We start from the raw sequence: 23,877 nt of genomic DNA on the forward strand, positions 1-23,877 counted from the left end.
AAGGGAAACACAAGGCTGGCTCCATCTTGTGGCACCTTCTCAAGAGATCTGAGTTGAGACCAGCCGTGCAGTGGGGAAACCCCTCCACAGGATGCTTGGCAGCAACATCTGACCAGTTGCTGGCCACAACACCATTAAGTTCACTGGGCCCCTCTCAAACCAGCCACTGGCAAACTATGTCCAGGTACCTTCCACATTTGGCCTGCAGTGAAGCCCCATCCCTGTGCCATCTCCAATCAGCCCTCCAATGGGTAGCAAATGATATAGATTGGCCATCCGCTGGTACCAGGCAGGTAACCGCTACCCATGCTGATCTATCTCAGGGTAAGTCACCCTGAGGCAGGAACACACAAGGCAGGTGATCCCAACACAGCTTTCACCGAAATTCTTTTCAGTCCCACCTTAAAGTTGCAGGACCAGGAAGAGTCTGCCCAATGTGATTTTCAAAGGGTTAACTCCATATACTATTGCTGAACCACTGTAGCAGCACTCACACATCGAATGTACTCAGATGCATCATTCTGTCCTTTTACTTAGGCCACAGTTTCTTATTTGACACCTGTTTTAGTTGAACTTACATCCATTTTGAACTGTAAAAGGAAATTTTCTTCCAATGACAGAATCCTGCCAAAGAAAGAAAAGAAATCGAAGGTTAATGCAAACTGTAAAATAACTATGAAGAACATGCAGCAATTATTCTCTTGTTTAAAGACCATTGCATTCCAACACTGAGACTGGGGAAGGTACTCTGGGATTGGTGGGAAACAGCTAGAATGGACCTGTGTAGCACTCATTGTGTTATGATCCCTCAACTGCGTAAGATAGCTATAGTTTAAACTGTCTCCTTTGATTCAAAGTAAAATGGAGCAGTTTGGAGAGGGGGTTTGGAGCTCCAATGGGACCTGCCAGGAGACAAGCCTAATTGACTTCATATTAAGTCTGCCTGGAGGTAAATCAATGTGACCAGCTAATTATGGAGAATGAATTCGTTCCAAGTTGAGTTTCTAAGTCTGGTCCAAATTTTAACAGCTTCTCACAAAAGGGGAGGTAGCTGGTCATGCTGCTGCCCAGGCTCAGTCAGTCAGAGAAATTTGGGGGGCGGGTGCAGAAGACCAAAACCAGAGGGTGTAATACCTGGCAAAAGAAAAGGACTGCTTTTGGGTTAACCACTAAGTAGAGAGCTGGTGAGGGTGGAACCTTGTTAGAGAAAACAAGGACTGTTGAGAGTTAAAAAACAAAGGATCGTCAGAGGTACCTTGCTGCAGCAGACTGAGTGAAGGGGACTCTGAACAAAAGGATTGGCTCTGATGGGCAGGGAAAGAGATCCAATTAAAGCCAGGATGAGCCTGGGAATGTAATAAACAAGAAATTTCTGTGGGAAGTGTAGTGTAAAATATACACATGGCATGGGCTTTTGCGGTTAAGTTAATGAAAAACACGTTTAGTGTAGGCACAGTAAAAGTTTTTAAATATGAAATCTTATCATGCAATTCTATTTGTGCCAGTCTCCAGAAATTTCTTATTGCTTTTTAAAAGTTATCATCTCTATGGGGATTGTAACAATTTCAGCAACTAATCTTGTCCGGTCTATGGCCAAACTTGCTGTACATCTGTGCAAAATATTTAGCAAATAAGCAAAATCAATTTGCCAATATTAAGGTCTGGAAAGGCTACTGCTCTATTGCCCAAAAGCAGGCAGTGGAATGGTGAAGAATAAAAGGAAATGGGTGAAGGGTCAGTTTTCACGGAATTGCGGAGACACCGCAAATGTTTCAAAATGGTGGGTGGAACCAGGATGTGGAGGTTCTGGCCCAATATGTTTGACAGATCCCATTTTTGACAGCAGGGGAAAAGGAGTGGGTTGTGATTCACACATGAGGGAAAGCCAAACTCAGCAAGTCCATTTAAACTAGCGCTGAGTTCAAACAGAACCTCATTTCTATTGTAGCAAAGGTCTTAACTCACTGTTTGGGAAGTGAAGTAGATGTAAATGATCATGAAAAGCTCATAAGATCTGCAGAACTGTCATGATATGAAGTAATTTAAATCCTCAGCCATTTACAAATTGGAAAAATGTAAACTGTGTAAAGCTTCCACTGTCCCTTTAAGTACTATATCCGTAAAAGTGGAAAAGATTTTATTCAAGCAATCACAATAGTTGTTTGTCAACATTTACCCAAGGATTATCATTATGAATGCTTGGCTGCTTTCCATAAACTGTAATTATCATACCAAGGGGCCCTAACTTCACAGCTTGATCAACAGCTCAGATATTATTAAGGGATTATTTGAGTTTAACGTGTGATTATGAATAGAAGTTTGTTTATATTATAAAGGATTGTGCATTTGAGGAGATTTAAAAGCTTTAAATAGATGTTACGAATGGAAGTTTTTTTTATTATAATGAAGGCTGTAATAGATATTTAGACATTTATTATATTTCAACATGGCTCTTAAAATCTGCTCACGGTGGATATTTGGCATGGAGGGTATGAGGAGTCATTGGAGTGGCATTAGAGTGTGTGTGTACGCATGCGCGCATGCTCTAGTGGGCCTAAAGTATAGTGAAACAACTGGGACAAAGTCCTACAGAACTGAGGCAGTCAGGTTGACAGACCTGCCTGTACCAACATGAACCTGAAATAGGAAAATGGCAGTTTTGGAAATAATCAGCAGGCCGGCCAACATCTGAGGTAAGAAGAAGAAAGTTAAGATTCGATGGTCATTTGTCAGAATGGGAATACATTAAAGATGTAACGGGTTTCAAGCAAGTACAGAGGGATGGGAAATAACAAAGGGCTAAGGTTCTGTGATAGGATGGAGGGCGAAAGAGATTAAATGTCAAAGAAAGAGACCATCGGAACAAAGAGAGAGTTGAGTGGAGGTGGAGGCAAACCCAACAGGGTTAGGGAAAAGACTGCGATCAGCAAACACAAGGCCCAAGTCTTCCTTGAGGGACTCTGGGTGAGTCCTGCACTTTCTGGCCCAAAATGATTGCTGGATTCTACTGTTGGATTTCCCAATCTATGGCGAACGCCTTACATTGACAATTTTAAACCACACTCCTAATTGCACTTTGGAATGCCAATTTAAATATGTTAATCAAGTGTCCCACTACCCCACGGCAATCATTATATGTCTTAATATCCATCACCATAAGTAAGGCAATGTGTATGTTCACAGCATATAGGGAATTAATTCTCCAAATTTAAATCTTCAACTAATCTATCCCCACACTCCTGATCATCGCTGGGGAAGGGGCAGGAGTGGAGGGCTGTGTTTAATATTGAGACTTCTAAAGTCCTTTTCAGAATGAAGGAAGAGGAACACTATTGGCAGTACAAGAGATTCTGAAAGTAAGTTGAAGGAAGGAAATTGTGGATTTAATATACAAAAATGACAATGGAGAAAATAATGGGACTTCAGGAAGACCCATCATTATTTCAGGTTCATGTTGATACAGACAGGGCCTGGATCTGAAGATTTTTATCACATGAATATAAAGGAAATCTGAGAGGAAATTGAAATCAGAATCACTGAATCACAGAGTTACTACAGTGCAGCAGTAGGCCTTTTGGCCCATCCTATCTGCACCTGCTCTCTGAATAAGCAGTTCATCTAGTGCCATTCTCCTGTCTTCTCCTCTTTAGATAATAGTCCAATTCCCTTTGGAATGCTTCAATTCAACCTCTTTCTACCAGGCTCTCAGGCAGTGCTTTCCAGACATGTGTGAAAAGATTTTCCTCATGTTGTTTTTGCTTCTTTTACATCTGTGCCCTCCCCTTCTCAATCCTTTTAGAAGTGGGAACAGTTTCTCCCTACCTTCTCTGTTTTAACCCCTCATGATTTTGAAAACCCCTATCAAAGCTCCCCTTAGCCTTCTTTTCTCCAAAGAAAGCAGTCCGAATATCTCCAATCAATCTTTGCACAATAGAGTTGAACCCTGCACATCAAGAAAAGGAAGTCTGCTGTCCTTACCTGGTCTGGCCGACATGTGATTTCAGACCGTAGTAATGTGGTTGATTCTCAACTGCCCTTGGGTAACTAGGAATGGGCAATAAATGCCAGTGATGCCCATGTCCGATGTATGAATTAAAAAAAAACATTTGCCCAGGCTAAAACCAAAAAGAAGTGTCTGAGACCACTATATGCTGCACCAACACTTTTTGAAAGTGGTACAACGCCATATAAAAAAAATCGATTCACCATGCACTGAAATAGAGACTACTTTATTTTTGTGGACTTTTATATTGGAATCAGATTAAGACCACCCAGGTTTCTTTTAGATTGAACACAAAACCAGAAAGATGAGTCTTTCCTCAACCTATTTCTAAGGCTTTCAAGTATTAATTCAATGAGAAATGATCTTCTGGAAGTGACTTTGCGCTGAGAATAGAAAGTAACTTACCTTGCCAAGTCATTGAGGTCCAGGCGGCCATCTTTGTTTTTATCAAAAAATTTCATCTGAAATAAACAGTGGTACATTTTAGTAAATGATCAGTCCGCAAGACACTGTTTCCAATGTAAGCATTGCATACTGTTACATTACTTTAATATCTCACCAAAACAAGATGAAATGGTCGAAAAGGAGCACTGGGATGAGAGTAAGAAACCAAATTTTATATCTTGGAATCCTAAAAGCATGAAATAACATGTGCTATAAATCTGCCTATTTGGTAATGTACGTTAATTTGATTCATATATTACAAGATATTCCATGGTTTCCTTCCCCCCCGCCCACACCTCAATAGTTCTGCTATCTTATGTGCTGTGTTAGTTGAGCTCAGGGCAGTGATGGGCTGCAGTATTCCTGGGCCAGGTTGGAACAACTATGTTCATGCTCATTATACAGTAATGGGCCATGGGCTAGAGTTTCATCAAAGAGATGGGTATGAGGAGTGGGAAATTTTCCTGAGTTTGTGGTCCTGCCCCAATTGTGGCAGAGCCCATCCACCTATTTTAATTTCAGGGAGACCTCAAATCCACATCACACCCCTTAATTTTATCTAAACAAATATGCAGGCATTGACAAATTGTCTTTCAACAAAGATCAGTTTATTACAAATTAATAAAGATGTGAATCACATGCAGTCCCTTTGCAAATGACTGAACAGACCCCTGCTGAGCTAAGTCCATTAGGCACTCTTGGAACTCAGGTAAGCATTCATAATGAGACTATTTAGCAACTGCATCAACAAAAACAGGTTGAGCAGATAGTCTGACATCTGTTTTCCCAAATAGTCTCAACATGAATTTGTGGCTGAGCTCCGGGATTGGGTAAATGACTCAGTGTAGTCAGGGTCTGTTTACTCTGCTGAAAAAGTGGGTGCTAGTTTTGTGCGACTAACCTCTTTATTTAAGTGTAATGACCTGATCTTTCTTTAAATAAATTGTTTATTTGGAAAGATTAACAGTTGCGAAGTGGATTGAAAGCCTCCCAATTGGGATTTCCGATGCCTGTGTTTGATCCCTACAGTGCAAAAGGAGGTCACCAAGCTTGTAGTGACTCCCCAAAAGAGCATCTTACCCCAGGCCCACCAAACCTAGGCTCTGTCCCAGTAACCCCGTGCATTTACCATGGCAAATCCACCATACCTTCACATCTTTGCTGTGTGGGAGGAAACTGGAGCACCCGGAGGAAACCCATGCAGACACGGGGAGAACATGCAAACTCCAAACAGACAGTCACCTGAGGCAGAATCAACATGGGTCCTTGGTTCTGTGAGGCTGCAGTGCTAACCTCTGTGCCACTCTAACGAGAGCCACTGTTTTTCAAAGGGAATGGCAAATGCATCATTGTTTTTCTTTTTGGGTTTTGACTCAGGACTGGGGTTGCCCTATGGTTCCTCTAAGATTCAGTGAACCAAAATGGTCTGGATTCCTTCAAACTTGTTGGGGAGGGGTAGTGGTTTGAAATGCCCAGACCCCGAGTGGTGCCTGCAAGGGTAGAAGTGTTGTGTGCAAACTTGCTACCCAAGTTCCTGTCCCATCGCAGCGGAAAATTGCCTGAAAGTGTAATGGAAGCAGGAGCTTTCCATCAGAACACCTTTCATTTGGATGAAGTGAGTGGAGTTAAAGGAGAAATTGTTCAATGCGAGTACGAGTTTCAGCCAGGCACTGGAGAATGTTTGTGGGTTGGAATTGTTTGGGTCTTTGTTCAAGGTGTTAAATTATGCTCAAATTTAACTTCCTAAAATTAATCCTATACCATTAATCCTATCATATACTTTTAACAAATGCTTTGATAGGAATATCAACAGTAACAATGATTAAAGTTATTAATAAAACCATTTTGTAAATGGCAAAATGTTACTGATTTATCTGCCTTCTATCTGCTGAATGGTAACTTAGACTAGAGATGTTGGGTGGAATTTTATGAGAATGATTCTAAGTGCCCAGCTGGCTTGAAAATGGGAGAGTTCCTGATCTACTTTTTGGGCGAGATTGCCCAATCTTACGTACTTAGACAGTGAAAAAATGGTGCAGACTATTTCTAGCTGCTGCAGGCAGTGAGCTGGGCTTAATTTGCCAGCCAGCCTGTAGAGGAAGCTACCGCGCATGTGCAGACCTCTGATGTTGCACATGCACAATTTCAGCAGGTCTGACAGAGAGAGAGAGAGCTGTCAGGCCCCTGCTGCTGGAACCAGCCTGAACCAACCCTATCCCCCACCTGCCTTGTGAATAACGAGGGCCAAAAAGGATTTAATTCAGTTGTTTAATAACCACTAAGTTAAAAGTGTATTGTTAATTCCTTTATAGGTTGGATTAAATGACCAAGAGCTCAAAGACGTGGACAAAAGCCCAGCTGAGGAAGACTGTTAAAAAAGGAAGTCAAAGGCAATCACGGGGTCCTGCAGCCAACTGCGAGCCCCACAACACACAGACATCCTAGTTTCCCCTCCTCCCTGATCTATCCGCATTTGCAGAGCAGCAGCCGCCCCACCCCCCGATCCATTCGCATCTGCAGAATGTCAAGTAGCTTCCACTCCCCTGCCCCCGGTCAGGCTGGCATTGCCCAAGGATCACCCCTCCCCTGCCCTCAGCCTCTCCGGGAGCCCCCCTCAGTGGGCCTCCAGTTCCATCGGTAACGCCAACGTGACTGCTCCCCGTTCATAGGGAACAGGTGATTTTCCCGCTGGCATGAACCTCTCCCAGTGAGGCCATAAAGGCAAGTGAACCCAGACAATTGAGCGCAGCACTCACTAAGCAGATGCAAATTCACATTTAAATATACTTAAATAAATTATTAAGTCTGGTCATAGTAAAATCACGAGTGTTGAGAAATCGGGCGTGATCCTGATTTCTCGCCTCTCACGCAATTTTGCCGGCTTGCCCCATCTAAAATCCCGGTCGTCAACTTCATTTCTTTCCACAGATGCTGCCAGACGTGGCAAGCAGGATTTTATGGCCTCGCTCATCCCGAAACCGTAAAATCCTCCCCGAGGTCAATGGATCCTCCCATAGTTTGCTCCTCGCCTGCTCCAATTCCAGTAGTGGGCGGAGATGTAAAATTCTGGCTGCTGAGTTTACCCAGCATTTTCTGTTTTTACTTCAGTCTGTCAATATTCTATTAAAAAATGGGATTTTTAGAGGAAGCTACTTGTTTTCCCACTCTGTTGTAGCGCAGGACACCATAAAAGGGATTAATATTGGTGAAAATTAGGGTCTAATTATTAAGTTGGACAAAATGGTGAATACCAGATACCTTTAAACAATGCCAGATCTTCCTTTCAACAGGCTCCAACAATAAGGGGGACTGGGCAGGTTGTACAACTGACTGTGATCTGCTATTACACACCCACACCAACATTGAAATATTATCACAAAGTATTTAAAACCAAAAAGAATTGCATTTATTTTTAGTCGGCCGCATCCTCCAACTTCTCACTGTGGGCAGACGTTTTCCACTGTAAAGACTCATGCTGACATTCATTACCAGATGAGTGCGAATCTGTAGATGTGATCTTCAAATCCATCCCAACATACCCACTACATTAAACGAAAATAAACAATAATGTCCAACCTGGTTAGAAATACACCAAATTGAACAGTCAAGACATCCAGGAAATTGGCTGTAGATAAAACGATCGGGTTGAGACATAGGCAGCAATTATGGATTAAGTGGGTTGTGAATTGCATTGCTCATATTTAAATAAAGACAGATTAAAAAAAAGTAAGTGGCTTTGTGTGGAATAGCTGGAGTTTGTAAAGGTTACAAAGATGCTCACCATAGTGTCAGTGTACTCGTCCAGCTTGTTGTCTGAAATAGTTCTCTTGTGTTGAAGGAACAGGTCTTTCAGAAAGTTCTGTTTATCACAAAAGGGATCAAACAAAAATTAATTTTCCAACTCCCAGTTAATATAGTTCTTTATTCTCTGAAATATCATCTTTCACTGACCAATGGAGCAAAGAAAAGCAATTTCCATTCTGGTCGATGTTGTTTCGATTCCTAATTCCTGTAGGAGGTTGCCAGGTAATATCACTTAACGCCAGTGCATCCTTTGTCTTGTCAATGCATTTGTCAAACTGTCAGTGCAGCTTATTGCTGGATTAACAAATAATGTCAGATTTAATTTAGCCTTGTGAATAATGAGGGCTGAAAAGGATTTAATTCAGTTGTTTAATAACCAGTAAATTAAAAATGCATTGTCAATTCCTTTATGGACTGGATTAAATGACCAAGAGCTCAAAGATCCGGACAAAAGCCCAACTGAGAAATTCTATTAAAAAAGGAAGCCAAAGGCAAGATTTATTGGTTCATTATTTAGTAAATAAAAATATTTGCAAAACTGATGAGAAAACAGAGACTATTTTGCTTATTCTATCCTTTTAGTTTCTTAGAATGTGGCAGTTTTGATTTAGACATAAACCATACTCACTGACTCGCATAGCTTCTGCCCTGACTAGAACCTTGTGCACTAACTTTCAGTATAGACTATGAACTCTAAGTGCTGACAATGAATACAAAACATTGACCATAAACCCTAAAATTGACTATGATCAGACTTTCTGGCCCTCCCACGAAGTGTTCTCCGTTAACAATGGCCAATTGTCACTGGCCGTCAATGGGACCTTCCAGTCCTGCCGATGTCTACATTGTTTTGTGTGGCTTGCCCATCTCGCCTTTGGTGGAATGAAAGATCCCACTAGTGGGAAGGACCAGAAAATCCCACCCTATAAACCCATTGATAAATTGCGCACACTGACCATAAATTCAACACTGATTTCAGAGTCCGAGAGGATAAATATATACAAACAGCAGGGTTCAACTCTATTGGGTTCCTAACTTTCCAACATTTTGTACTATTATAAGACAAATAGCCACAAAATTACAGAAATTTGGGAAATGCAATTAGCACTCAAACTTAAACTAAATTTTATTCATTTTAAATTATAAATTCAAACAAGTGAGAGTTATTTTTCTATTTTTTAAAATATGGATCAAATATTTATTATTGCTAAGAAAAGGGACAAGAATTTATACTGGTCACAACAGTGTATGCTAATTGGTTGGAAGGCTGGTTCTGATTGGATAAAATATTGCCATGGCGAATGCATCTAAGAACTATTGTCCCCCATGCATTTGGTTCTGCAAAGTAGATCAAAAATCTGGACATATTCGTTTTATACGGGGATCTGTTCCCTGCATATATGTCTAGTAAGCATACACAAGCTACATTGCAAGCCTGGCTGACAATCTTAAATTAGCTTTTAGTGTAATTCTTAGCACACTTGCAATTGTTCAGCAAGTAGTGCCCAATCACAGAATTGCATCTAATGTTAAACAGATGGCACTCAGACCCCCCACCATGTCAGAAACTCATCAGATGTCTGGAAGGTACCTCCCAATTGCAGACATGGCACTCTTGGCAGTTTTGAGCTCCGTATTACATGCCTGGACATTGCCACAGCTCTAAGTTGCCTTGTGGGTCTCCCTCAACGTCGCCCACAATTGGCATCCAGCTCCTGAGGCCATTTTTAATTTGATATTTTTAAAATGTGTAGACAGGGCACCTCTTTCTCTTTTACCTTAAGTGCAAGTGCCTAATCCTTAGAGGTCTCCCTATTAGCCCTCCAGCCTTCCTGCCACTAACTGACCAATTCAGGGAAAACGACTGCAGAAGTTCGCAGATACTGTGATTATTATTTGTATAAACCTCATGTTTCCTGTTTTCATGCGACTTACTCTGAGTTCACTGGCTGAAATGTATCCACTGCTGTCTGCATCATATTTACGCCAGATCTGAAAAAGGACAATAGAGGAATTAAACAGATGAAAGTTCCCACACCGGCCAGATTTATAATCCTATTGTATGTGTACAGAGCAGGGAATGTTCTTCATCCATAACGCACTGGCTTCCAATGCGGTTATATCTTAAGTGATGCTCCAACTTCCATCACAACCATCAACAGCTTCAAGACTCATTAGCAAATTTGACTGAAATCCAAATGTTTCTCATGCTGCCAACTCCAGATAACAAAATAATTCAAACAAAGAGGTTGTTCAATGCCCAAACAAATTGAATGAACAGAGAAATTTAAATTGAGTAACTTTGGTTAAGGTTAGACAGACCACTCTGAAAATAACTTCAGTTAGTTTGGATAATTTATAATTAGGCGAAGTCAGAATCTGGGTTCGTGACTTTGCTTTGCTCTCAGAGATTTCTCCAGTACAACTTTACATACCATTGTGCAGTGTGTGCTTATGCTGGTAGGATAGTAAAATAAAAGATTTGCCTTTGTAAAGTGCCTCAGATCATCTCAAATCTAATAAAACATTACTTACTGTTGTAATGTAGAAAAATGGCAGCCAATTTGTGCATAGCAAGTTACAGTCACGAATAATATGATAATAATGATGTAATACTATTTGAGGGGTAAACACTGGAAGACCTGACCACCTCTTTGAATAATGCCGAGAGATTTTTCTTTTATATTCATTGATGGTATGTCGACATTGGTGACAAAACACAAAGAAATCCCACAACACCAGTTTAAAGTCCAAACAGTTTTATTTCCTAAACTGCCTGTTTGGACTTTAAACTGGTGTTGTGGGATTTCTTTGTGTTTTATCCCAGTCCGATGCTGGCATCTCCACATCATTGGTGACAAAGCCAGTATTTAATCCCCAATCCTAACAATCCTGGAGATGACGGTAGTGAACTGTGTTCTTGAACCACTGCAGACATTAGGCTGTGTAATGCATTCGCTTGCCAATGGCGGGTTCAGCATCTGGAGGTTGGTGGTGTTCTGACTTCCAATCCATCATTGGTGTTTGCCTGATGAAATGTTAATTGCCACCAATTAGCGACAAGCGCAGCTTACAGACTGTTATCCTGCCCAATGAGTGCTGGAGGGTGGGATGTTTGATCTTGGAATTTTCAGCCTGTATTCTGGAATAAGATCATGTCCAGCACTTTAAAGGGCCCCCTGGCATGGAACACTGTCAGGTGACCCATCAGATGATCATTCAAAAGCAGAGACTGTACATTGTGAAGATCTGTGAATGTTCCAGTTCAGTCAAGCAAATTGATTTCTCTTCAAACTAATCTCTGCCAGCTGGGAAAATGCAGGGAGAGATTTTACTGAACCCTTTCTTTAGTTGTGGCAAGAAACTCCAGGGAAACATCTGCCATATTAAAACATCCCTGGTCACGGTCATCCACTCAATCATGCCCAGGGGCATTCACAGGAGCATTGCCGTGGGCCCCTAAAATCATCATCTCCTGATTGTCCTGAGTTCCATCAGGCCTATCCTCATCCCATTGGGCATCTCCACTTTGAATGGCGAAGTTATGGAGTGCAGAACAAACTACAACCATGAGGGACGTATGTAATGGGGAGGACTGCAATGCACCTCATATATGTGCAGCATCAGAAGCACATTTTTAGGAGTCTGATGGCTTGCTTCACTTTATACAATCATAGAATCCCTACAGTAGAGAAGGAGGCCATTTGGCTCATCGGGCCTGCTCTGACAACAATCCCACACAGGCCCTATCCCCATAACCCTACGTAACCCCTGCTAGTACTTTTCATACTAAGGGGCAATTTACCATGGCCAATACATCAAACGTGCACATCTTTGAAGTGTGGGAGGAAACCAGATCACCCAGAGGAAACCCACGTGACATGCGGAGAACATGCAGACTCCACACAGTCACCCCAAGCCAGGAATCAATGTCAGGTCCCTGGTGCTGTGAGTCAGCAGTGCTAGCCACTGTGCCATAGTGCCGCTTTTAAGTCACTTAGTGACTTTAGCCTGGTGCTGGCTTTGTTCTCATTGAACCTCCTCTCTTCCATGAATCTCACACACACCATGACAGGATAGTCTTTATTACCTAGAAGCCATCTCTCAATTGCACCTGGACTGGTGAAACGATCTGGAATTTGAGAATTGCTGAGAAGATGGGCATTGTGTTTGCCCCCTGTAAATTTGACACACACCCACATGACCTGCTGTTTGTGGTCACAGGCCAGCTGCACAGGTTGATTGAGTGGAATCCATTTTTATTAATTACACCTTTATGCAATGATGTGCTGCCAGCTGCTCGGGTCACCCTGTCAGATCAGTGCAGGCAGCCTGAAAAGAGTCTGTCACAAAATGGTTTAGTGTCACTGTGACTTCAAGGCCAAGGGATTGGGTGGCTCAAGGCAGTTTGACAAGATCTCCCCTATGAGCATCTCATAAAGGGATGTAGCAGATATCATTGAGAGCCTCAATTGTCTTCTGCATCGAGTCTCAGTCATTTGCAGATGGCCGAATCACTGCCTATATACCCTAAATGTAGCATAATGTCTTCCACGCCTCCAGTGAGGGTCTTAAAGCTCCTCCTGACTGTTGGGGTCTGGTGCTGCTGTGTCTCTATCCTGAGGACCCACAGCATCCGAGGCCTGCATCTGATCACGTAGCCCTCTCATCCATTTCCTAATTTCCCTCTCCTCTACAGTGGAGGTTGTGTCTCCAACTAGGAGCACAATCTCCACCTGTGTCTGAGAATTGACATGCCTCAGTCCTGCGTTATGGACAGTTTCCAAAGCCCCTCTCAATGAGAGGAGAATTCTTCTGAAGAGAAAATATCCAAAATCACCTCGATATCCAGCTGTGAAATAAGTGATGCCTCCCATTAAATGGTTTGGAACCATAAAGCTGAGACTCTGTTCTCAGCTGCAGTTTAAATACCCACCCAAATAAACTTGCCCCTAAAAAATGGGTTAGTGACCGGACATGAATCTCACCTTGACGGCAGATTATTGTATTCTGGCCATATTATTTCAGATTGCCTGTTAATTGCCTCAATTAGCATTTAAATTGATATTTGAATAACGTGAGTGGGTCCCTGATTTCTCACCCACCCACATATAGTATCTAAAAGCTGCAAGATGAGGTTGGGAATGCCAGCCAAAGTCCTCATGCTACACGTTAGGAAATGCTCCTGATGGTGGGGTATATTAGTTAGTCCGTTGTAGTGAGGGTACTCCCACTGTGCTGTTAGATGGTGAGATCCAATATCTTGATTCAGCAACGATGAAGGAATTGATATAGTTCTAAGCCAGGATGATGTGTGACTTGTAGGGGAACTTGCTAAGGTCAAGCGTCTGATCAAGCCCAAGATGGGATGCAATGCCTTATCTTTTCAGCTTGGATCCTGTTTGTCTGTCTTGAGGGGACCTTGAATTGGATTCAATTGACATTTGAATTTGGTTTTTGGGACAATCAAGGAATGGATTTGGGCTGACCCAGTTCACTCTGAGCACTGGCTAAAAATGGGAGTATGCAAGTGGTGGTTTCCGGTGTATCTGCTTGCCTTGTTCTTCTAAGTGGTCAGGCTTGCAACTTAGGAAGGCGTTGTCAAAGAAACTTTGGTGAATTGCTGCAATGCATCTTACATAAGAACTAAGAACAGATGTGGGCCATCTGGTTCCTTGTGGCTGATCTTCTCATGGACTCAGCTCCACTTACCTACCCATTTACCATAATTCTCAATTCCTTTACTGTTCAAAAATCTATCTTTGCCTTAAAAACATTCAGTGAGGTAGCCTCAACTGCTCCACTGGGCAGGGAATGCCACAGATTCACAAGCCTTTGGGGGAAGAAGTTCCTCCTCAACTCAGTCCTAAATCTGCTTCCCCTTATTTTGAGGCTATGCCCTCTTGTGCTAGTTTCACCCACCAGTGGAAACAACCTCCCCGTTTTTATCTTTTCTATTCCCTTCATAATTTTATGTTTCTATAAGCTCCCCATCATTCTTCTGAACTCCAATGAGTATAGCCCCAGTCTACTCAGTCTTTCCTCAGAAGCCACCCTCTCAACTCCAGAATCAACAAAGTGAATCTCCTGTGTGCCCCTTCAGTGCCAGTACATCCTTTCTCAAGTAAGGAGACCAAAACTAAACACTCCAGATGTAGCCTCATCAGCACCTTATACAGTTGCAACCTAATCTCCCTGTTTTTAAACTCCATCCCTCTATCAATGAAGGACAAAATTTTATTTGCCTTCTTAATTACCTGCTGCACCTGCAAACCAACATTTTGTGATTCATGCACAAGAACATCCGGGTTGCTCTGTACAGCAACATACTGTAATTTTTTGCTATTAAAATAATAGTGAGTGAGTGAATATTCCTGGTGGTAGCTGGGTTGCTGTAAAGGTGAGCTGCTTTGTACTAAATGGCATTGAGTTTCTGAGCATTGTTACAGCTGCACTCAACTTTGGCAAATGGGAGTTGCTTCATCTCATTTTTGAGTTGCGCCTTATACACAGAAACACATAGAAAAACTACAGCACAATACAGGCCCTTCGGTCCACAAAGTTGTGCCGAACATGTCCCTACCTTAGAGATTACTAGGCTTACCCATAACCCTCTATCTTACTAAGTTCCATGTACTTATCTAAAAGTCTCTTAAAAGACTATCAAATCCACCTCCACCACTGTTGCTGGCAGCCCATTCCATGCACCCACCACTCCGAGTGAAAAACTTACCCCTGACATCTCCTCTGTACCTACTCCCCAGCACCTTAAACCTGTGTCCTCTTGTGGCAACCATTTCAGCCCTGGGAAAAAGCCTCTGACTATCCATTTGATCAATACCTCTTAACATCTTATAATACCTCTATCAGGTTACCCCTCATCCTTCGTCTCTCCAAGGAGAAAAGGCCAATCTCCCTCAACCTATCCTCATAAGGCATGCCACCAATCCAGGCAGCATCCTTGTAAATCTCCTCTGCACCCTTTCTATGGCTTCCTCATCCTTCCGGTAACGAGGCGACCAGAACTGAGCACAGTACTCCAAGTGGGGTCTGACCAGGGTCCTAGAGAGCTGCATTTATAGATGATGAGCAGGCTATGGGGAAACAGAGGTGAGTCACTCATCACAGAATGCCAAACCTCCAGCCTGCTCCCTGTATTTATATTGTTGGTCAAGTGACACTTCTGATCAATGGTGACCCCCTCAGGATGTTGATGGTGGAGAACAAATCACATAATCCTGTTTACTGTCACTTACCCTTCCAACTTCCAAAATACCTCAAGAAGATGTTGTCTGTTCTTGGCTGATAACTTAATCAAATGAAAACAATTTTCTTCTACTTACACGTTTGTGATTTTTTTCCTCTACTGAACCTTAACCACTCTTCCAAATTGCAAATTCGAATGTTTCTATTTGAAATGTCATCAATCTTCTCATCAATGCTTGTCAGTAGATAAAATTAAGTGGCTGCTTTTATGATGATATACTGCCAGCTAGAAGCCTTTTCCAAAACCTTTCAAGGTTGATTAATTTGAATCCAATGGGCAACCTGCCCAACTGCTACTATGCACTCAGAAAATAACAGTCCTGCAAACATAGGATGGTTCTAAGTAGTAGGAAGGCCCCCATATTTATCTGAATGTCGAGTCAGGAGGAGCTGGAGTGTTCCTCAGGATCCCACATTAAAAGATCGCAGTGCTGCTCCCCACCAGCCACCAATTCGCTTCAACACATCAGTCAATCCACTCCCTAGCCAATGTTATCCCCCTCACCTCCCCCAAACCCAATTTTCCCTGCCACCCTCGAGGCTCTAACCATCTGCCCATCCTCACTTTCCTCACCCACAGTAGCCTGACTTCAGTCTGGATCTGTCAGTAGCTGTCTGAGGTTTTTGGTTTCACTTTGACCCTCTCCATTCAGACAGGGATCGTACACTGCTTGAATTTCTACACCACAGTTTAAAGGGAGCCAGGTGCTCCAAATATTTCACGTAAGTGTTCATTATTTATTACTAGACTTTGTCAGTGAGTATCAGAGCGTTCTATTCATCATATGTTGGGATTAGAGGGAATCAGAACAGAACTTGATTCTGACTTCACCAATGTCAATACAAGTGCACTTCTTGCAGGACTTATCACATGTTGCTCAGGAGTAGGATACTTGGTTTGTTTGCTTTCCCTGATGGAAATGCTTATGTTGTGGGTTAATGTCAGTGTAACAATGCCACAGACAAATAAACTATACAATTGCATCAATTGTTTGAATGTGAGCACCTGACTGGAAATTCATTTAGCCTCTGATTTGACAAGACACCCAAGACTGGATGAAACTCATTCCAAGTCAGCAAGATCAATAGGAATTTAAAACATTTTGTCAGGAATTAACTCCAATCCAGCAATCAAAAGGTTATAGTTAACAGATGTAGTTCAGCTTGGAGATATGTTAATACTGATACTGCTTAGGTATCAGTTTTTGAGTCTCTACTCCTCATTGTCATTAATAAGGAGGTAAATAGAGATATTGCAAGTATGGTGGGTTTGCAGATAACATCAAAATCTGTGCAAGATTTTAGATGGGAGAGGAGTGCAATCAAATTCAAAAATATTTTGCTTTCTGTGGGTGATACGTTGGCAATGGCATTTAATTTGGGAAAATGCAGCATCATGTATGTTGGTTGGACCAACACAGAATGTGTGTATAATTTGAAGGACACAATACTAATAGAGATCGAGAGGGAGAAAGATCTTGGTATTAATGTGCAGAGATCACTGAACATTCAGGACTAACGTAAAGAAACTATAGCTAAAGTTAACAAGGTGTTGGGGTATATAAATAGAACTATAGCTTATAAAGGACACCGTTTTGACATTGATAGGACCAGAGCTACAGTTCTGTGATACATCCACATGCTGGTGATATAGTGACCTTGACAAAGGCCAGGAGGTGAGCTACAAGACTGCTCCTTACCTTAAAAAAACAACTCTCAAACTAATCACATTCCCAAGCCTGTTCAAAAGAAAATTAGATTCTGTTCCAATTTAATAAATTAATGAAGAGCCTTGCAGCAATTACTAACTCAAAACCTGAATAAATTATGCATAGGAGTTCTGTCCCATGGTTTATTATGAGATATATATATATAAATTAACCGCCACGTCTAGACCCAGAGGTTGGTTACCTACCCTCATGAAATCCACACTATTGTCCAATGGAGTTTCACGTCGGAATAGAAGAAGAAAGTTTTCATCTTCAGGGAGGATCATGTTTGCCAACTGGAGAATTAAAAGATTACACGTCAGACCACAGCTGCTTTAGATATTTTTGTATTCAAAGCAATCTAGGAATTTAATTCTGTGTTGGGACGAGAGCATAAATTTTACATGAGTTCACACTGGTGCTACTGGTAAACATAGAGGGTGACCTTGAAAATTAGCTCCTGACAATGATATTTTTGTACTCAGAATAGACACGATGGACCAGGACACCTCCTGCTGTGCTACATGACATTGATTAGCAACAAGGATGTGACCTCAGTGCAGAATGTGGACCAGAATCATCCAAAATGCTTTCCCAATGTTTCCAAAGGCATTCTGTAGTACAGCTTTTGGTTATTCAGCTGGTCCTGATCTCAAATATCTCTGTCACTTCAAAATGTTGACTATTGAGGAGAGTTGTGCAGGTGGTGTCACTGAGCTGTGTGTTTGTGATATAATTTTACAATGATAAAGCCAATAGCTGACACAGTGGTTGGAAGTCAGAATTAATCTTCTCCACACATCAGTAGCATTGGCGAGAAGTAGTTTAACGCAGTAAATGCAGTCTGATTTCACAGTTAGCTCCTGTCATGACACCACAATGATGCAGAATGGGAGTCGCTGTCTAAAGTGAGGATGTAACTCACATACAACCTATCTGCTCCTGTAACAATAAAAAGAGGTGAAAGACCTGACCTGGGTCAGGTAGAAATATTGCTTTGCATTCAGATTAAGGCTCTGTGATCAAAGATATGACTGAGTAAATTGCATTCTGCATGGTGTAAGATACATCAAAGAGAGAAGATTAATTCTGACATTAAAATACTGTTTCTACTATTGGCTTTATCATTGTAAAATTATATCACAAACACACACATCATGTTCTCCATGTATTTTTTAGTTTTTGTTACGTCTGCGTAAGAAAATATACCCACGTTCTACCTTTGCCTGTGGAAAAAAAAATTCCAGTGAATTTCAACAAATGCTGTCTCCATTTTACAAAGGATTCATAATAATGATCTTTATTGATAATGTTAAATCCAAAATCCCACAAGTTGATACTATAAAGTGTAATGCTGGGACCAAAGGTTATTCACATTGTGTGTTGGGGGTGGGGTGGCGGGTGAAGGGGGTGGAGCGAGGTGGGGGGTGGCAGCAGAACTCCCTTCAGAATTTCATTTAACCGGGACATCAGTGGAAAAGAGGAACCTTACAAGGAAATGAAGTCAATGGATCATCTCCTAATCCTAAACTATCCAAAACAGAAAGGAGTGAATTTCTGCCTTGCCAACAGGGAGTTAGAGCTGTAGTGAACGTAGACCAGAGAATTCTGTCCCATTTTTTCTGGTCTTAATTTTCAATCAAGCTGCCTTTGAGTTTTACTTTTCACTGGGAGCAGGGGATTGATGAACTTAATATAATGAGTACACCCTGCAGTTTAAAACCCTTCATACTAATAATTACCACTGTCTCTTGCTTTCCAAAGTCCAAAAACAATTCAAAGCCAAATGCTATTAAATTGCAGTTCAACACCCTCTTCCTTTTCCACTTCTTGTCATTGTTTTGAATATGTCTGGTCTGCTGGTTCCTGACTATTGCAGATCACTGAGAGAGCAAGAGCTAGGAGATAAGCTCTATCCTAATAGGGAGGATGTTTACTTTGGCGTGGAGAATTCAAACGTTTACCACGCTAACTTGTCATACAATTTGAAATTGTCATTAAAATATCTATGCATTTTGCTTCTCAGATATCCTGCAGTATTAGGTTTCACAGTTTGAGACAGTCAAGGAGCAGAGGGTTATTGTTGAGCTCCCAGTGATGTGACATGGGGTAGTTAATATTGGTACAAAGTCCCCTCTTCTCCTCTTTAGAAGTTTTCCAATGTTGGCACTATTTCCTGACTCCTAGCACAAATGGGTCTGGGGTTGGCAGATGGAGGAATTCTGTTGGGAAGCAGCAAGTTAAATAGCCTCCCCTGCCTTCACCTTCTGATTAAGAACAGTGGACAGGTTCCCGAGAAGGAAGTGCAGGACACATTGGGCCCAGTCCAATGGAGGCTGACAGCTCTCACTGTGAGACAGGCTAGAACACTGCAGAGGGCCAGACTAATAGACTGGCAGAAAGAGACTGCAACTGCCATTAGCATCTGTGGGACAGTTGAAAGATGAGTTAATAAGGCCAGTGCAGACATCCAGCTCCACTGTTTCAGGGCTCAAGGGCAAGGTTGCGATATAGGTAGAAAGCAGCCTTGTTATTTGCTGTTGCTGTACTCCTCCACAGCCTGAAGGTTAATGATGCTCCAGCCTCCTCTCTGTCTCAAGGGAGTTTCACATGGTGTGGGGCTAATGTATTGCTAGCAAGATTCCAGCTTTACTTGAAAACTATGGGTTAATTGTCAATTAAAGTGGAAACCTGCTACTGCCCTGACTGCTGCTGCAGGAAGTCCACCTCTGGGAAGATCTCCTGGAAGTGGGGACATTTGGGGAGCCAAACTGATGTGTGGCGTTCAGAATTTCCTTGCCTTCCCCACCTCCAAATTCATCTCTGTGGGGATGGTATGATTCTACTCATCATGTTTATTCCCAGCTTTCCACTCAAATTTCAAAGCAGAAAATATGATCACAATGCACCAGAATATTTGAAAACAAGTCGATAATAGTCAATTTCTATTCATATTCAATGATAATTAATGGCACTTAATGTAATGTGACCCTTTACAATGTGAAGGCATAACGTGAAATTTTTGCTATCTGTTGTATCTACATACAATGATACAGGAATGATACTGGGTGACACTACAGACAGGACTTTTCTCCCACTCCACAGCATGCTGCAGAGTGGAGGGAGATGGCGTGTGCTCGTTGGCAGCGGGATCTTATGGTCCCACCATTGTCAACAGGGTTTCCCATTGAATACATCTGTTGCAACATTGGGCAGTGAAAAGGCACATGGCAATCAGTGGGGGGGAGGCACACTGCCACTCTGCAATTGGGCTGAATGACAGAGGGAGGGAGGCTAGCAATCGGAGCTGGCCATCGATGTGGTGAGGGAAGTAGTTCAGCCTGCCCGGAGCAGGGAGGAGGCTGGGTCAAGCATGCTTGGGTCGGGGTCATTACACACGCACCGATCCTGGCGCTGACAGAACGCACAGTGCTGTGCTTCTGGATTCACCAACAGAAATAAGCCCTGCCCATAGATTTTCAACAGGATTGACGCTGAGGCACTCTGCAGTGCACGGAGCATGGAAGATTTGTTCTGAAACTCCCGCTGAAAAAGCCAACAAGATTTACTCCAGTTTTATGCAAATTTGACATTTTTGGGGAGAATCGCCCCTGTTGTATTTAAATTTAAGAAAGGAGAGAGAACATGTCCAGGGAACTACAGATCAATCAGCTTAACATTGGCATGAGGAGAAATAATGAAATCTCTACTGAGAAAATAGGAAGATGTCCAGAAAACAAAACTATAATAGAGTCAGCATGGATTTCAAGAGAGGAAGCCTCTTTAGACAAACATCTTTGAATGATTTGAAGAAGTCCATGGGGAGCAGATAAAGGAATGTAGTAGATATATTATATCTAAATTGTCAAAAGGCCTTTGAAAAATTGTCTAGGTACATACTAAATGAGTGAAGTGAAAAGGAATGTGAAGCTTGAGCCAAGTAGCAGAAAGGATAACTGGCTACAAGGAATAAAGCAAAGACTATAGGTAGAGATAGTTATTCAGAATAACAGAAGGTGGGAAATGGGGTCCTACAAGTATCAGTGCTGGGACTGTTGTTTTTCACTTTTTTTCGACTATTCAGACTTTGGGATCAAAAATAAATTTCCAAATTTGTGGACGATGTCAAATTGGGGGCATGGTCAATCCTGAGAAGAGCAGCAATAAATGACAAGATGATATTCAAAACTTTCAGAATGGGCAGAGAATAGCAAATTAAGTTTACTCACAAGTGTGAGATGTTATAGATTCGTTTGAAAAATAGTTTCATGTTTGGCAGCAATGATTCCAAGAGACCAATCATCACAACGAGACCTTGTACCCTGAAGGATGTTTCAGAGAGGAGGCAGATTCCACAAATATTTCTTGGCCGAGGTTTTCCTAAACTCTATTTTCAATTAAATAGTTAAATTTGATGTTCAGTTAAAGTACAATGAAGAATTAAAGTTCAGTGAAGAGTTAATGACTTGCAACTGTTTATGTTTGAGTTGGTACTGGAAGTGTTAAATAAAAAAAATTGAATTCTTTAAGTCTTTATTGGTCTCATTAAATTGGAATGCTAGAAGGTGTTTAAATTGAAGCTGTATAACAATGATCTGGTTGACACTGGAGAGATTAAACTCAGATTGGCGGATCACCCCCATTCAGTCTGTAATTGTGGCTCGGAACTTATGTTTGCTGTCATTTTAACTCTGAACCTTGGTCTCATTCTGATCCATCTGTCTCGGTATCCAACAGTGTTTCAGTGAAGCTCAATTTGTGGAACATCACCTTGAATTTCAATTAGATACTGACAACCTTCACAAATCAACATTGAGTTCAGTAATTTCAGCCTAGGTGAACTCTCTTCCATTTTGGTCCATTTCTCTTTGCAGGATTTCTTGTGTTCACTTTTTGTTTGCTTTCAGGTGGCAGTTGTCATCGTTCTGTCGTTCATCGTTCTGTCTTTCATACCTCCTCCAGACACATCTTTTGTTTTCTTACACTTCCTATTATCACTTTCACTTTTTATATCATCAAGGCTAAATAAAGTTTTGCACTCCAACCTTTTTATCATTTAACATCTCTTTCCTTCCATTCTATACAGAACTTCCTTTTTGTTCTTTCTAGGAGTATAGGAATAAGATAGAGAATCTGGTAAACTGGTGCAACAACAATAATCTCTTCTACAATGTCAACAAAATGAAGGAGATAATCATCGACTTCTGGAAGCATAATGGACGACGTGCCCCTGTCTACATCAATGGGGGCGAAGTGGAAGTGGTCAAGAGCTTCTTTTCTCTAGGTGTCCAGATCACCAACAACCTCTCCTGGTCCCTCTATACCAATGCTATAGAGGCCCACCAATGCCTCTATTTTCTCAGGAGGCGAAGGGAATTTGACTCTCACCAATTTTTACAGATGCACCATAGAAAGCGTTCTTTCTGGTTGCATCACAGCTTGGTATGGCTCCTGTTCTGTTCAAGACAGCAAAAAACTACAAAGGGTTGTGAACGAAGCTCAGCCCATCATTCAAACCAGCCTCTCATCCATTGACTCTGTCCACACTTCCCGCTGCCTCGGAAAATCAGCCAGCATAATCAAGGACCCCGTCCACATTCTCTTCCACTTCTTCTGATAGGAAAAAGATACAAAAACCTGGGGATATGTACCAACTGACTCAAGCACAGTTTCTTCCCTGCTGCCATCATTCCCTGCATCCATGATTGGACTTACCTAGTACTAAGTTGATCTTTCTCTACACTCTAGCTTTGACTGTAACACTACATTCTGTGCCCTCTTCTTTCCTTGTCTAAATACGGTAGGCTTTATCTGTATAGCATACAAGAAACAATACTTTTCACTGTATACTAATACATGTGACAATAATAAATCAAATCAAGTCCAATTCCCCACCCTTTTCCCTTTAAAAATCTGACATTTCTAAGTTTTCCTGCTTCTGGTGCAAGATCATTGACCTGAAACAAGAACTCAGTTTCTCTCTTCACATCTACTGCCTGGCCTGCTGAGTACTGCCAGCATTTTTGATTTTTCTCTCAGATTTCCAGTACCTGCATTATTTTGCGTTTGAACATTATCTGTATCTGTGCAAGGCTGCATGTAGGTATGGTCCAGAGTGATTACCAAAACTGACCTCTAAGATTTGAGGCAGATTTAAAAGAGCAAAGATTCTGTACTTTTAATATGTGTCTCATACATATATAACCAGGGTCATAGTAAAATTGTTTTAAGTATCTGGACCATGTTCATTCAGTGCTAAGGCCCTTGCCTCACAATACAAGATTTTTGCTCTTTTAGATCTGCCTCAAATCCTAGAGGTTAGTCTTTGTAATCACTTTGGCCCATATCTACATGCAGCCCTTCAAATTCTGCCATCTTTGTGCTGCTCACATTGAGACCATGTTTCTACCTGGAATTAACTATTTAGCTCAATTTCAATTAAAAGTTTGTATAACATAATGACCCTGCCAGTCCCTTAAAATGAAAAGAATCAAAACTAAATTGTCAATTTCTTGCTTGAAGGGAATATTAAAACATGCTGAGCCTCGCACCTTGCTCTGTATTTAAACAGGAGGGATGGAATTTGAGAATTTGAACTGCCTGTAGGTCAATCGGAAATTTCAAAACTGTATTCGATAGATCTTTGTGAGG

The 23,877-nt window shown here is 41.7% G+C and overlaps 1 protein-coding gene across 1 annotated transcript in view; it reads right to left on the reverse strand.

Annotated features, from left to right (window-relative positions):
* The window catches only part of scgn (secretagogin, EF-hand calcium binding protein), a 55,847-nt gene that overhangs the window by 9,107 nt on the left and 22,863 nt on the right, over positions 1-23,877 (reverse strand). Inside the window, exons 4-8 of the mRNA XM_080215786.1 lie at positions 17,433-17,522; positions 10,187-10,243; positions 8,229-8,306; positions 4,409-4,464; positions 579-624 (exon numbers count right to left, since the gene is read on the reverse strand). Of these exons, the coding sequence (XP_080071912.1) occupies positions 579-624; positions 4,409-4,464; positions 8,229-8,306; positions 10,187-10,243; positions 17,433-17,522 (327 nt within the window). The remainder of the gene's footprint in view (positions 1-578; positions 625-4,408; positions 4,465-8,228; positions 8,307-10,186; positions 10,244-17,432; positions 17,523-23,877) is intronic.

Source organism: Carcharhinus amblyrhynchos, chromosome 2 (genome assembly GCF_965287045.1).
Source record: "Carcharhinus amblyrhynchos chromosome 2, sCarAmb.v2.hapA, whole genome shotgun sequence".
NCBI lineage: Eukaryota > Metazoa > Chordata > Chondrichthyes > Carcharhiniformes > Carcharhinidae > Carcharhinus > Carcharhinus amblyrhynchos.